The 15586-nt window shown below is 39.2% G+C and overlaps 1 protein-coding gene and 1 long non-coding RNA gene across 5 annotated transcripts in view; one reads left to right on the forward strand and one right to left on the reverse strand.

Annotated features, from left to right (window-relative positions):
- The window catches only part of THSD4 (thrombospondin type 1 domain containing 4), a 236275-nt gene that overhangs the window by 82950 nt on the left and 137739 nt on the right, over positions 1–15586 (reverse strand). Inside the window, exon 1 of one of the 4 annotated variants that reach the window (XM_014267646.3) lies at positions 9723–12923. The exons of the other annotated variants lie outside the window; for them this stretch is intronic. Coding sequence (XP_014123121.1) covers positions 9723–9794 — 72 coding nt within the window. The 5' untranslated portion in view covers positions 9795–12923. Of the gene's footprint in view, positions 1–9722; positions 12924–15586 lie in introns of those variants that run through there. 4 annotated transcript variants of the gene reach the window in all.
- On the forward strand, positions 9847–14461 carry LOC141730576 (uncharacterized). The gene is made up of 2 exons (XR_012582163.1): positions 9847–9985; positions 13668–14461. It is a non-coding gene; the product is annotated as an uncharacterized LOC141730576 (long non-coding RNA).

The following is a 15586-nucleotide window of genomic DNA, read 5'->3' on the forward strand; positions in this document are numbered from 1 at the left end:
GGAAGATGTGAAGTTGTGTGAATTTTAACTTGCTCACCAGGCATTCCCAGCCTTCTCTTCAACAGAGGGAAGAACCCAAAACTTGAAACTTGAGTGAAAACAGTGCTGTGGTACTACTGAAATTTGTGCTTGCAAGTTCTGTAGTGTTTATTCTTCACTAAAATACAGCTTCACCAGGTCCTTAATGCTTATTTAGCAGCTAGAAACAGCTGCAGATGTTAACTTTTGATCTCATCTGCTCTCAATCAATTCTTAAAATGAACAACTTCATATACAGCTGGAGCTACACCAACTGCCATCCTTTCCAAGGACTAATGGACTCCTGTGCATCATGTTGCCTTCTGACCACATGGAAAAATGTATTAGAACTTTTCAAGTAATTCCCACTTTTTCAGTACACTGAATGTCCTATAAACAGATATTTAGAGATTCTTCTGTCCTAAAACTGCCTTTGGGAATTTCATAAAAGAACTAGATGGCTCATTCGTCACAAGTAGAAATTACTGCATTGAGAATGACAAAATTGAAAGATGCCAAATGATTCAATGTATCCACTACTAAAGCCAAATTATGGACAGGAAAAGCCCACACTTAAGAAATAACATTTATTAACACCTTTAAAATAGTGTGACAGTTAGGTAATTTGTCAGGAGTGAGAACAAAGAAGAAACTAGAATTGTACTTGAGAGGTTTCTTCAAAGCCTCTCAGTATTGACACAGCTATGTAGAGGGAGATTAGTACATCTAAAACTTTTTAATATCTTTGGAACAAGTCATTATGACTATTTACCTTATACTGAATCCTAAGCATGGTTTTACTTGGTTATTAACCATTTTTACATGGTTAGAAACCCATTTCCATATTACAAAATAAAGCATCATGGCAGTAGTTGTCACTCCCAGTATTTCTCACTCTCATTTGAAAATCAGAAGTGGTCACTCAGAAAGAAGAGGCAGGACACAAGCCAGCCTCTGCTGACATGGTCTGAGTGGAGATAATCCCCAATAGCCACACTGTGACAGCTGGATGCATTAGGAGTTTCCTTAATTTCACTACCCCAATGCTGCAGTCATTTTGCTTTGCTTTAGCTTTGTTCATTCCCTGAACCATAATAAAGCAGCTGAAGAAATATTTCTGTTTCTTGTGTGGATCCTTCCTAATTATTGGTTTCTTTGGTAATGCACTGTTCATCACCAATAGTCAAGCACCTCAACAAACATAACCCAATACAAGCATTGGTATATGCTCTGCCAGAGATCCTCAGGATAACACTGAACAGTTAACCCTGAAGTACTGAAGCATCACCTGAATACTCAAAATTTTCAAAAGGATGAGATGCAGTCACAGAGCAAACGACACTGTAACCACCTCATGTCATGAGCAGAGTAGACGTGAGCAATGCTCAGTGGCATGGGCACCATGGACACATCACCTTTGTGTCACCTGACCTCTGTGTCACCAGGGCACCATGGACACATCACCTCTGTGTCACCTGACCTCTGTGTCACCTTGGCACCATGCACTCATCACCTCTGTGTCACCAGGGCACCATGCACTCATCACCTCTGTGTCACCTGGGCACCATGGACACATCACCTCTGTGTCACCAGGGCACCATGCACTCATCACCTCTATCCCCTGGGCACTATGTACCTGTCACCTCCACTCTTCAGTTCCTCCACAGCACCAAGAGAATGTGTGCCTGAAGTTCTCAGCATCAAAATATTTAACGAAATGTCTAAAGAAATTGTCTTCAGTTTAATGCATTGGCTCCAACAAGATAATTCTGCCATTTCAGCAAGAAACTTCCATTTAATGAGGAAATAAGAAAAGTTATTTATATAGTTAGTCTGTGTCCTTGTGCTTTTCTAGAGGACATTGGCTCACAGTTAACAACATCAAAACCCTTGGTGCCCCTGGCTAGAATGCCTCACTATCACCTGCTCGTTCGAGCACTAAATAAATCTCAGTTTTCAAGTACTTACAAGCAAGAGTCCAGCACGTGTTGCAGACATTCTGCTCATGTACAGATGTTAATACAACCTCCACGCACCAAATGTTATCAAATGTGGCTTTGTTGCCTCTGCAGCAGTTACTTAAAACTCGTTTGAAATGTACAGTGAAATAACTACATCAATAGAAAGATCTTTCCTCAGAGGGGTGATTTCTTATGGTAAATCTATTAACTGTTTAGGATCAAAATTCAGCATTTCCACATGCTTTTACCATTGCTTCTGTCATTTCAATTTCCAAGGTGCAAGGAGGCAATTTTAAATTAAATACCTAGCCTCCTACTACATTATCATTTACCTGTGATATTAGTCAGCACCTTTTCAAAAACCAGTCTAAAAAAACCCTTTTCATTTTGATTAAGAATTTGAATAACAAAAGGATTTGTCTTGAAGTAAAAAATGTTTGAGGATTTTTTCTCATCATCATGACATTTAGGGAAGAAATCTCATGAAATATGGAAGTAAACATATGCTTCAGTCAAAAAGCAGTTATGGTTGGGGGATTAATTTATTGACTCCTAATTCACCTCATTCTCCTGTGACTACCAAATAAGTAGGAGTGGAAATTTGTCAAAAACTTCTGTCTCTTGATAAAACCTCCCTCACGACCCACACGCTGGGAAAATAATACCTGTAACCAAGAAACAGATCAACAGCTTCAGGCAATGACATACACAGGCAAACCTTTAATTTAATACTCTCTCATGCCTCACTTTCATGTGTCTCATTTAGCAGGGCTCTTTAAAGAGAAGCAGTGTGGCTGCTGTCAGTGATATAACTGCTGTGCTGGTGCCCTTGGCTCCCTAGACAGCAGTGAAGGATGATTGATCCCTGCTGCTGTAGTTCTGGCTGCCACAAACAGCAAGTGATACTGAAGGAAAAATGGAGAAAGCTACAGATCAAGCAAGGACAGGGATCTGTGCCACATACCAGTCTCCCTCTGCCCATGGTCTCTCCACCATGCACTGAGTATTTGCTTTATGTTCCTGAGGGCTGCACAAGTGCCCCCAGCTCTGGACTCAGAGCTCTGAGCAGCAGCTCAGTGAGCAGTGCAGTAACCCACCTCCAGCAGTGTGCCTCCAGCTAAGCTGGTAGCAAAATTCCATTTTGACATTTAACAGCAAAGCATTTGTTTAGTTACTCAGCAGAGTCTCTTTTGTGTGCCAGGTCTCCCTTCCAGAAAGGCCAGGGAATTCTAATAATCAGTTTGTTTCCCTAAAATGGGTACATCATCCATAGGCAGAACCTAACAGGCCTGTAACAAATGCAAGATAAGCTCACGAGCTGGGGGCAGTGGGAAGTGTTTTAAGAAGTGATATCACTTAAAGGCAACCACCAGGAGTTTACAAGAATTTCCATTCTTTTAATTAAAGATTTTATGAGTCTTGGAACACATTCCTGTGCCCTATTATACATCAGAGCACTTAAAAATTCAGAGCCTTATAAAATTGCCATAAAGAGATAGGAAAACCAAGGGAGTCTTTAGAAGAAAAACCTATTTATACAATGACTGTTATGATTTACAAAACAATTAGTGTGACTTATTTTACTTACTATATCTTTATTTCCTCCTTTTCTGTTGTTTGTAACTACCTTTCAATAGATTCTAATATTAGCTACCTGCCTTCTAAATTCATTGCTCCATTTATATGCTCAGCATGTTTGGAACAAATATTAAAATCCTTAGAAAAGAGCTAAATTCATTGTGCCAGAAGAAAAAGCATTTACATTACAGTGATAAAAATACATTCACTAGAATTCAATTTTAAGAGAATTGTTACTTCAAAAAGAAAAGGTGAAAAAAAATCAGGCAAATGAAAAGAATGGACACTGATAATGAAATATTATTAGGAAAGTATTTTGTAAACTATTAGTTTCTAGGGAAAAAAGTATTTCCAGGTGTAAAATCCATGGTAAACTCATTTAAACATATGTCTATCTAATAAGCAATCCAACAAGTTTCTGGAACTGCTTTCAAGAAAATGGTCTATGAACCATGTCTCAGAAACAAATTAGCTCATCCATCACACATAACCATTTCTTCACTAATGACTTAATGAATTTAGCTTCACTAAGCTAGGGCTGAGCATGATGCTGTAATTACTGTGGGAATTACTGCAGCCCTCAATCCATCTTTCAGATGTTTATGGCATGGAACAAGGAACAGCACAGCCTGAACCGGAGCCCAAAGCCAAATGTCTCTGGATCTAGAGAACTCCTAGGGAAGTGCCCTTACAGACTTTGGGCAGTGCACACCCCTCTGCTGGGACTGCAGTCCTGTCTGTCCCACAAGAATAGGAGGGAAACACCACACAGGAAGAACTAATGCCATACTGAGAAATCCTGAGAATACAACTGGAAGAACATTTATTCCCCCTAATGACATAGGGTAAAAGAACACAGTTGGAGTAATTTGGCTAGAATGTAATTAACTCTAAACTGAACATTCTACTACATCAAGTTTACACCAGAGTTTTCAAAGCAAACCAGGGTTGTACTACTAATACTGCAGCTGAGAAAGACAATAAAGCTGGGGAGAGTGAGGCAAGAATGTCACAGGTCAAATAAACATGTACTGTGACACCAATACATAGAGCAGATTCTTATAATTTGGCCAGGGCTATGGATATTTACTTGACAGGATTATTTTTCAACTATTGTATGTCTCACTTTCAGATGTTTTACTGGTGATGTCAGCAGTTACTGCCATATGTAAATTACCATCTCTCTATTCTAAGCAGGTAATTTTAAAGTAAATCTAAATAACTTTCTTTTACGTATGCTAAATAAATAAATGGTTCAATCCCTCCTTAGTTACCAATCCACAAATATTCTCAAACATTGTCATGCTTCATAAACAGAAGGGTTAAGGGTGATGTTTTATGGGAAAGTAGCAGTCAAGGTGATGTATCAATTTCTCAGGAGAATCAATGGAAACCCTATTAACCTTGGCCTGCAGATGGAAACACTCAGGTACAGAGATGAGGAATTATTTTTGCCTGTATGTCAGAGGGAGAAATGATGTTTTCTTATAGAGTGGCCCTGTGGAAGTCAGAGCTGGAAATGCTTGTTTTATTGGGCCCCATCATGAGCTCCCTGCCCATGACTGAAGGTGCGGCATCAGCTCAACTCAATCCTGGAGACTGAGCAGACACAACTTAACCAGTTCAACTCCTGGTCATACAGAGATTCTTTGAGACAGTGCTCAGCTATAAAACCATTCGTGTGCTAGAAAGGCTGATTTTTCAAACATATGTAAAAGTTGTTCTTACTGATAATGTTTTGAGCCTCTGAATTGTATTTTACCTACATGGTCCAGGAATTTATAAGTAACAGCTGTACAACAGCACAACATCACAGGACTATCATAAGGATAAAAAAATTGAAGATGACAAAATCCACAGATACACCAGTCATTATGGTCAGTCCAGTATGGCTGGTAAGGTACAGCTGAATGCAATAAATGAAGACCACCAACAGTCATGCAGCATAAGCATTGCCATGTTTGTTCTCCATGATGCCATTTCACAGAATTGGCCAAAATCACATCAGCTGCTGCAGATGTGACCTGCTGGGGAGCTCCCCGCCTCTTCACAAGAGCAGCAGCTCTGACCACAGAACACTGGAAGATTCAGCTGAGTAAGGTCAGAAATTTTACTCCAGTAGGCCTCAGGAAAGGGAGCTCCTCCTTGACAAGAGAACAGTCAGTCAAGAGTGTCAAAAGGACCATGACCTCAAGGTGTTTGGGGTCTTCTGTGGTTTGATTTTTGGGTGGTTTTTTTTGGTATTCTTCCTTCTTGCATGAGCAAGATCAACAAGGGAGAGCTCCATTCATATTGTACCACACGGAAGTAAGTAACAACACTGAGCTGAACACTGAGTTATTTCTTGCAATGGGTTGCATTTGTGCAGTGGGGATTGTGACACCTGACCCTGCTCAGTGAACGATCTTTTAAAATGCTGCTAAGTTTGCTTTGCCTCCCTCTGTGGTTCCTGAGGACAAGCTACACACACTGCAGAGAGGCCAAGCAGTGTGGAGGTGCGAATGGACAGGAGAGATGGCAATCAGCTCCCTCTGCACTCCCGTCTGTTTATTCCTGGTCTTGCAACGTGGGACACTGTGCAGAACAACTGCTCCATTTGTTGGCCCACAAGGCACAGATGAGAACCAGCAGTGTCTGCAGCACACCAAGAATCTCACTCAGACTTGCTCAGGCTCCCTTTACTCATTTTAGAGGGTGGAGTGTGACGTTTTCACCCTCTTTATGCCTCAATTCCAAAGGGAAGCATTTCACATCTGTGAAATTTATTCATTATAAAAATATATTAAAACAACTCTTAAGGACCCTGTTTAGTATCTTCTACACTTCATGCTGAACTACTTTATGAAAAAAGCTGAACAGCACCTAGTATTCAATATTGTGAAGCTGAACAGTATCTACTATTTAAACAAAACTTGTGCTTCTATAAACAGCCTGATTAATGTGGCAAAACATGCTGTTATCTGCACTACTACGACTCAAGGACTGAAAAGAATTAGGTATCTTAAAACCTGTTCCTGTTCACTTAAACATGCTGAAAGTTCTTTGTTGAGTCATATATTATGCATTTTGATAACTAGTCAGATTTTATCACAGATTTTATCACATTAAAATACAGATCAAATCAACACAGAAGTTATATGTGAGGCTTCCTTCCCATTGTCCACATATTTTGTCAGCTAAACCGATGTTTGTTTAAAAACTAACAGAAAACACTTCAAACCAAACTCAAAATGGTACAATTTGGTTTTGCTTTATTGCTGAGAAGGCCAGGCTGGTGACTTTGGAACATTTGCACAGCTTCATGGACACCTGTACTGAGGCAGATAGGGCTGACAGTACTGATTTATGGTCAATTTGTATGGGATTAAAGAAGCTACTAAAAGGGAAAATTCAGCTGAATCAACTAAAATCTCATGGCATGTGAAATTCTCAAATGCAAATATCTGACAAGTACTCTGAGAAAACAGTTTAAAAGGCTACCTGCTTTTGAGTGAAGAAGAATAATGACAGACTTAGGAATACCTGAAAATACAGGGATGGGCTGTTCCTCAGGAAATCTCACTGCTTGCTCAAAGATTTCTCAAGCCCAATGTATCGAGTCAAACCAACAATTTTCCTGCTAGAGCTGATTCCAAACCACCAGATGAAAGAAGTGAGAGGGAGGAAAGCTTGATGAAGCATTGTTTTGCTAGGAGTTCAGTGTGTTCATCTGCACACACACACAAGCTCTGGGCTTGGCCATATAAATTCGGTGCAGGTTGCAAATCTATATAACCTTATTTCCTTCCTGGATGGAAAAGTGATGCAATGTAGTTTCACTGACTTCATGCCAATGTCTTAAATCAACAACAAATGAAAAGCAGAACATAATCATACACACATTAGAACAACTGTTAGGGGTTCCTTAAGAACTATACGGGAAAAAACATACTACTTGAATGTTTGTTATTTTCTGTTTCTTGAACAGATAAAGTTCTGCAGCATTAAAATACAGAGAAAACAAGCTGGCAAGAAAAGCAACTTCCCATTTACTTCATAATCTATCAAAACCTGACATTTTTATGAGCAGAACTTTTAAAAATACACACCTATAAATCAATTAAAATATTCAGAGAAGTATACAAAACAGTTCAAAGGAACACAAAATGACAATTCAGGTTCCTTTAAAAAATGGCATCTCACTTATTTTCTCTGTCTTCAATTCACTGTCAACCACAGGAAAAATTTTACTGAGTAATTTCCTAGAGAAATAATATTTATGTAGCCAAGGTTCTGCAGCTGGAGCAGGGAAATGCACAAGATTATCGGGTGGTCTCTTACAATACAGGACAAAGAAATATTATATTAATAACAGCAGACACAGTATATTTTTATTATGAAATTTCCAAAATTAGGCATATGAACATAATAAAGGAGAAAATTTGTCACTACTCGCGCTAAAATCTACAACCTAAAATTCACTGATAAAGTAACAGGCCAATTTTTTTATATTCTGCTGTATTAGCTGAAAAACTAAGAAAAACAGTCCAGTTTAAAGTACTTAGCATATGGATCACAGTGCTAAAACATTCCACATTGCACTTTTACAGCAGAAATTAATTTCCAGGTAAGAACACAGCATTGCTTTTATTTTACTTGCTAACGAGGATAATTGGCAGGCAGCACTGCTGCTGCTCTAGATTTGTTCTTTATATGGATCTCTGAAGACCACATGTGCATGCAGTGGTGACAGAAATATTTTCCATATGAGCCACCACAGATTTTAAGGTCCCTCAGTCTGAACAAGGTGAGTCCATCTATCATTTTCTGCGCTCCATAACAATCAACCAGGAAGTTAAAAACTTCTGTGACAACTAGAGGGCAATGATCAGCTTCCAGTTGCTCTGATCATCAAACCATTTAAATTTGTTGAGACACTGCTGAAAACCTTTCCCTGCTTTAACCAGATCAAAGGCAGCACAAGATTTCACTAAGAGACATTTTCTTGAAGCAAAGCTGTTACAGATTCTCTTATTAAAACACATTGAAAGCAAAATGAAGTTTATTTCTAGACATGTGAGCCACAGAGTGTCAACCACACAGTGCTGGACAAGGTGGTTTTCCAGTGCACTTCCACCTTTACCAGGGAAAGTAATTGATCTGGACTTCATTAAGCTACTATTCAGTTATGACAGCACCAATAAAGCTTTAAAGCAGAATCACTGTTTTCAAAAGATTTACTTAAGGAAGGCATATTTATGGAACAAAATTATCCAATGACTTGTTTAAAGTACACAGCTACACGTCCCATTTCAGGTAGAGCGAGAGAGAATGAGTATCAAATGTGTTTTCTGCAAGTAATTTCATTAGATGGAATATTTTGTATCAAATAGTACCACGTCTGCTAAGTTATTTCCTAAATGGCAAAAGAGTAGCAGAAAATTTCTGCTTTGGTATGAAATAAGTACTTGATGACAAACTGCTCTGATGAGGACAAAAATCTGGAAAATGGCTCTTCATAAATCAAGCAGCAACTTTTTAAAGCATATAAAGAGCTGTTCTATTCCACTGTTGAAGATTTAGGAATTAGGACTATTAGGAACACATAAAGTCCTTCTTTGATTATACAGTATAGAATTTTTTAAAAATCAAGTTCTTTCTGCCCTGCCCCAGACTAAACATTACATGTATTTGCACAAAAAGAATGTTATTAAAGTAATGAAGCCTGGAGTTTTAACATGCTCACATCCCCAAAATGTATCCTGTGCAAAAACTTTTTCACTAGTGCACATTTCTGCAGAAAATATGAACAAAACAATACCATCTACTGCTGCAGAGTATCATATTTCTCTGTATGTTAGTATAGAAAAATTCACAAATTAGTCATTTCTCATAGAAAGCATATTGTATATCAAATCCAGAGAAGTTAAGTTTCAAACTATTCTCCTATAGTACCTTTTGGCTTTTGCAAAGAAAAAAAAAAACAAAGCAAAGAAGGAAACAAAAATCCCCCAAACAAAACAAACCCCCAAAACTAAACCAAAGCAAAAGCTTTTTACACAACACAAACAACACAATTCTAAAACGTCTAATAGCATAAAAATCATTCACAGTCCATCTTAACAGATACGAAGAAAATGCAACTGTGACAAGACGATTTTTGACAAGACATTGTACTTTGCTTACCTCACCCCCAGGTCTTGCTACCATTGCTGTTTGAAAGCAGAGCAACGTTAGTATCAGGTAGCTGACAAACATTATTACCCAAAGTTAGAGCTACCCTGGAGGAGCAAACCCTGTGCCAAGTACTAACAGCTAGCAGATGCACTTGTGTCTCAGGATCACAGCCCTGAGCTCTCGGAGGTACGAGTCCGTCCCTCTCCCCCTTTCTCTCGCACTCACGGTCCGACCAGGAGCTTTGCTCTCAGCCACTGCTCTGAAGACAACTGGTAAGTTGATCTCTTCATGTAATGACTTCTCCCTGCTGGGGGAGGGGGCTCGGCCAGCACTGAGCTGGGGGGCTGCAGGCAGTACGAAGCGAAGGGGAGGGACAGAAATGGTCACTGCCAAGTTCTGCATCTGCTGTGATTCATGGAACAAGCTAAACGGTAACCTTTAATGCACGAGGAGCTTTGGCAAAGCGTTATTGACTTAGGCAGGCATGATTGGAGAAACAGGCTAAAGCTGCTGCAGGAGATGCCTGTTGATGGTTAGACGGCATGTGCTACTTAAAGGTACAGCACCTCCTTTTATTAACACGTTTATAATACATAGAGCACAGCTTAAAACCTAACCAGGAAGCAACCTAGGATTTTACAGCGAGCCCGACACCAGCACAGTCCTGCAACCCGAAGGGCCTGATCCTGCCTCATCAATCAGAACCTGCTGCCTCTCATCCCTGGCCCCAGGACAACAGCCCAGGGGAACCCACGCACCCCAACTGCTGTCCCAACTGCTTCCTGAAGTGGACTCCTTCCTCTAGAACAATCCTGGAGTAGGATATGGATGTTGCCTCTCTTTCATTTGTATATTACAGCTGAAGAAAAGAAATTTTGATTTATAACGATACAACCCATCAAATAACCTGCTTTGACTAAGCAAGCAAAAGTGCAAGTCTTTCTTAAAGTTCCAACTCCTGAAGTCAAAAAACCACACTATATTCTCATCTTTCATGTAAATACATGGTTCTTATCCATATGGTTCCAGGGGATATCTCAAAATACGACCCAAGAATAACCTGGTCTCGTATGTCAGACAGTAAACCACATGAACTCACAATACAGGTACTTGAAAATATCTCAACATTTTAGGAGGCAGGAAGTAAAAATGTTGGTGCAATTGAGAAGAACACCATTACTAAGTATTATATTTCTTTTTGTAATATGGTGAACTTTGTATACACAGCTGAGTATGTCGGACTCCTCAGGCTATTTTTAAACTAGCTTTACCAACCTGCCTTTTCCTCTCCTGTGAGAGGTGAAAGATTAAATAGTCTTCCTCAGAACTGCAATTAAATACAGTCAAACTCCCAAAGCGGTAGAGAAAATTAGCATTTGCACTGCTGCTGAAAGTCCAGCTTCTGTTCTATTTGCATTTGGATATCTGATTCTCCAGCAAGGCAAAATCTGACCTCTATTAATTAGACATGATTGTCACTGTACATCTTCCCACTTAGTTCTTTCCTTTTAAAGACTGCCACTATTGCCCATAAAGATCCCACCTTCTCCTGCCTAACCTACCTTGCAATGCTGTGTTTGTTCAGCACCTCCAGAAAAGCCATTCTTGCCTCCCAAATCAGCAGCTGACCTTTCATCTCTTCTTCCCCTTTTGATCCCCAGCCTTGCAGTGCTGTGTATCAATATTTCTGCCACATCTCCTTGCCCTTCTGATCCCCAGCCTTGCAGTGCAGTGCTCCTGGCAGCCCCACTGCAGTACCTGTGGGCACCATGCCCAGCAAGGGCACACAGGGAGAAGGGAGGCCCTGCAATGCAGCCCAGGACTAGGGGTCTCAATGGCACAGGAACCCTCTCCAGCTGACTCCCCTTGGGGGAGCAGTACAAGCTGCAGAACATTTAAGGAGCCAGAATGAGAGTTTTAGGGTGGACCTCAAGAGTGGCTCTCCCAAATGATCTGATTGATCACAGGCTGGGGACTCTTAAGAATGGCGACAGCCCAAATCTGCAGCTTCCAAAAACTTGACGCTGTAACCTTAATGGTACTTTCTGACACAAATCACTGAGAACTCTGCTCTATGTTGTTCTCACAAATACAACAGCTCCCTTCAAGACCTACAGTAAAGAAGTATTTTCTCCCCTTTTAAGGCAAGCTGAAGGTTTGCAGATTATACCGTGGTGCTGACAGCTAAATGCAGAGCTGCCATTACAGGTACTTTGTGCATTGGTTGCCTATGGCAAAGTGTTCAGACTAAAAATGTAAAGTCAAATAAACTTAAGGAAATTTTCCATCAAAACCCTGTCAGGAAGCCAATCTGTCCTTCCATATTTTTTTGAAATATCTAAATGTACCACAAAAGGAAAAAGGATAGTGAGCAAACTGCCAACTAAACTGGAGTTCAAAACACTTCCAACAGAAGAGCTGCAACTATGATACTCTGAAAATAGATTTAGTGCTTGAAAAAGTTTTAAAAGAACACACCATTTCAGACTGCAGTGTGTAACAGAAACTCCAGTGATGAAAGCTCCTTCATGCAGATTGACTACTGCTTCCATAAAATTAAACTCTGTCTTGTTTTGCTGTTCTTCACAAAGTGAACTAGTTTTTCTGAATAAATACATAGAACAGGCACAGTATTGCCAATCTTCTTTAGTGGCAGGCAGAAAAGCAAATGTAAGGAAATGATGAGTACCTGTGATTTTAGTCTCCTCTCTGCTGATCATTCCACAGAGCAGTATATATTCTGCAAATAATGAACAATCTTACTCAAGTCTAACTGAATATTACTAGGATGAGTTTCTGAGCACAGAAAGCTGTACTACATTCCCATTTAATAACTCATATAACTAATTCTTTCCATATGCATTTAATTTTTCCTCTATGAAAACACAGGCAGAATTCCCTGAATTTCAGAAGCTGGTGCTCTGTTCTCCATGTTAAGAGATCTGTTCATACCTGCTGCTGTGCCTCCAAGCTTCATCCCAGTGAACTGGATGGATCTGTGCTGGTTCACAGGCACAGGCACAGCCTTTCCCTGCAGCACAGAGCAACCTGAAACCTAACACTGTGCCCAACCTGCACTGCTGCAACCACGAGCAGAACTTCTCTGCAAACCTCAACAACCACTACACTGGAGATTACAAAAGTACTGGGGCAATAGAAAAAAATCAGTTTATGACTGATGAGCTATTTCAGATGTGAAGTTGTGCAGTAGGAGATGGAGAAACCAAAATACTTTGCAGTAGTTAACTGGAAGAAATAAGATGTTAGTAATTTCAACATAAAAATGCCTTTGCTTTTACTTAGAATCGTAGCAAAAATAATAGCATAACTATTTCAGGTACATAATTGAGATAGAAACTCCAAAATTGTAGTTTAAAAAAAGAAAAACGAAAACCAGAACCAAAAAAAGCCATCACATCTATTGGGAGAACGTTCCTGTCTCTTATTCTTAGAAATAAAAATACACAAAACAAAAAAAGGACCTTTGGATAGTACATTTCTTATTAAGAAAGTACCGACATTCATCTGTGAAAAAATTAGCTGTCAGTCTCAAAGGGTTTGTAAATATCAATTAGTTTATGAAGTTTGCTTACTACCTTCCCCCTGAGGCAACTGCACCTGAATTTCAAAGAGGACAAGTTTGTTAAACTTATCAAAAGTATCACAGCTACTGCTTTCTGCTAAATGCATATTAGCTTAGAAAGTTGACCAAATTCTTAATATAAAAGTAATAATAGACAAAACATGAGTCAAAACAAACTTTTAAAGACTTCCTTTCTACTTCCTACAGCCTCAATGTTTGTAGAGTTTAACTCTTAAATTCTTAAAGCAAGATAACATGGAGGATGACTACATATTTCAGGCTGAGTTACTTTAGAACAAGACAATGACAATTTCTTTGCATTTTGCATACAAGTGAAAATAATGACTCTAATTCATGTTTTGTTACTACAGGTGCAACATCGATGCCATGGAATCGGCTTAGTTGAAACACCTAAACCAAAGAACTATAAAAGTAAGATGAAGGCCAAAACAAATTTGCTGCTACAGCATAATCAACAGGTCCTTTAACCATTTCTTAAAACAAGTATTTAAAATAGCACTCATTTGCTTTGGACAGACATTATCTTCCAGGAATCACTAACAGGAAAAGCAGTAGACACTGCATATTCTACTACTATTTAAGAAAAGGTGTTAGGTTTTTATTTCAGTGTTCCATGTAAAAATTTAACAGAGGAGGCAAAAGGCTGAAGGTACAAGAAATTCAGTACAAATTATACTATCAAGTGGAAAATCTAGTGCTTTGGTTTTATTTTAATTGGTCATTTTTTCCAACTGGTGATCTACAGGTTACTTCAAAAAAAGAAGGAAAGGAGAAAATTTTTATGTTGATGAAGTCATGTGTAAAGATGGCTGCCATATTTATAGCTGTCAGATAGGCATTTCCAATCATTACCTCATTTCATTTTTTCCAAGAAGCATTCCTTTCTGAATTAATTATTCAGATGTATTGAGGTTAAAATAAATTACCACTGTGCTTTAGCCTGAACTACTGAAAGACACTGACCATAACATTTTACTCAAAATTCCTTCTATGAAGTTATTTTCTTTTATTTTTATTTTTAAAATAATGTTTGTGTTAAATTAAACACTTGAATTAAAGAAGTCTCTTGCCACATTATGTGTGCCTGAGCAGACAGGTGATTCTGACTGCAGAAACAATGCATTTTCGGTGAAAAAAAAACCAACAGTGTACTTGAGAAGGATGGAGACAGAAAAATGCCTTTCCCTACCGTACCTTCCTGGATTCAGGCAATATTGCAGCTGAAGCACTGAGGGATTTCTTTACCCCCATGAAGGCAAATACATCCACTCCCCTGCTTTCTGCATGTCACTGGCAGACAGGGTGATGAAAAAGGGCAAGAGATTCTCTCCTATCATCTGCCTCGTACAGCTAAAGCAGTTCTTGTTACTGCAGTCCTTTGGGAAGAGCCAATATTCACAATGAATCTGGATTTCAGCAGAAGAAATCACAATAGGTACAAGAAGGACCAAGGAGTACTTGGACTTCTATAGATGCCATTGAACAGAACCAAACCCACAGAGCCTGGGCAGGAAGACAAAGGGTGAGCTATGACTGCAGCCTGAGTACGTGGAGCCCTGTGAAGGGAAGCCCAGACATGGAGCACCTTGGAGGAAACAAATCACACATATTCCACTGCACCTCAGCATTCTTTCTTGGTTTTAACTCCATTTAGTATATGAAATACTACCACTTTCCCAAGTAACTCACAGCTTCTGTTTGTACCATTTTGCTCAATTGCTTCGTTAGGAAAGCAGCTGACTGACACAATTTCTTGTACAAAGAAGCATTTAAGGGGATAGCTATGTCCCCACAACTGAAATATTGTTTGTTACCAGAATACTCCACTGCATGGGGCAGCATGTCTCCCACTGCTACCTTACCTAATGAAGCTAGAGATTTACTTCTCAATCTGTATGTCTAATAATTTTTTGATCCCACTGTACAGTTATATAAAAGACAAAGGGTTGCTGTGCAAAAAAGCTCTTTAAAAGAGTTTGTAATCAATTATTCCATACAGTCACTTTGTGTCCTGCCTAATACTTTAGTTGGTTAACTACTGTCCAACTTAAGAGAAAAGAGAAAACTAACCAGGTAGGATTGTGAATGTAATAGTAATTTTCAGTTTTGCTAGGAAACATTCCTGAAATGCTTTCAGAGGAAGAAGCCCTAGTAGAACATAGGGCTTTCTTGCATATACATTCCCTGACCTGTTATTTTCTACATTGGTAAAAATCTCAACGCACTAATGATATTTTCTGAGATGGAAGAAAACAGAACTTTGAAGATC

Source organism: Zonotrichia albicollis, chromosome 11 (assembly GCF_047830755.1).
Source record: "Zonotrichia albicollis isolate bZonAlb1 chromosome 11, bZonAlb1.hap1, whole genome shotgun sequence".
NCBI lineage: Eukaryota > Metazoa > Chordata > Aves > Passeriformes > Passerellidae > Zonotrichia > Zonotrichia albicollis.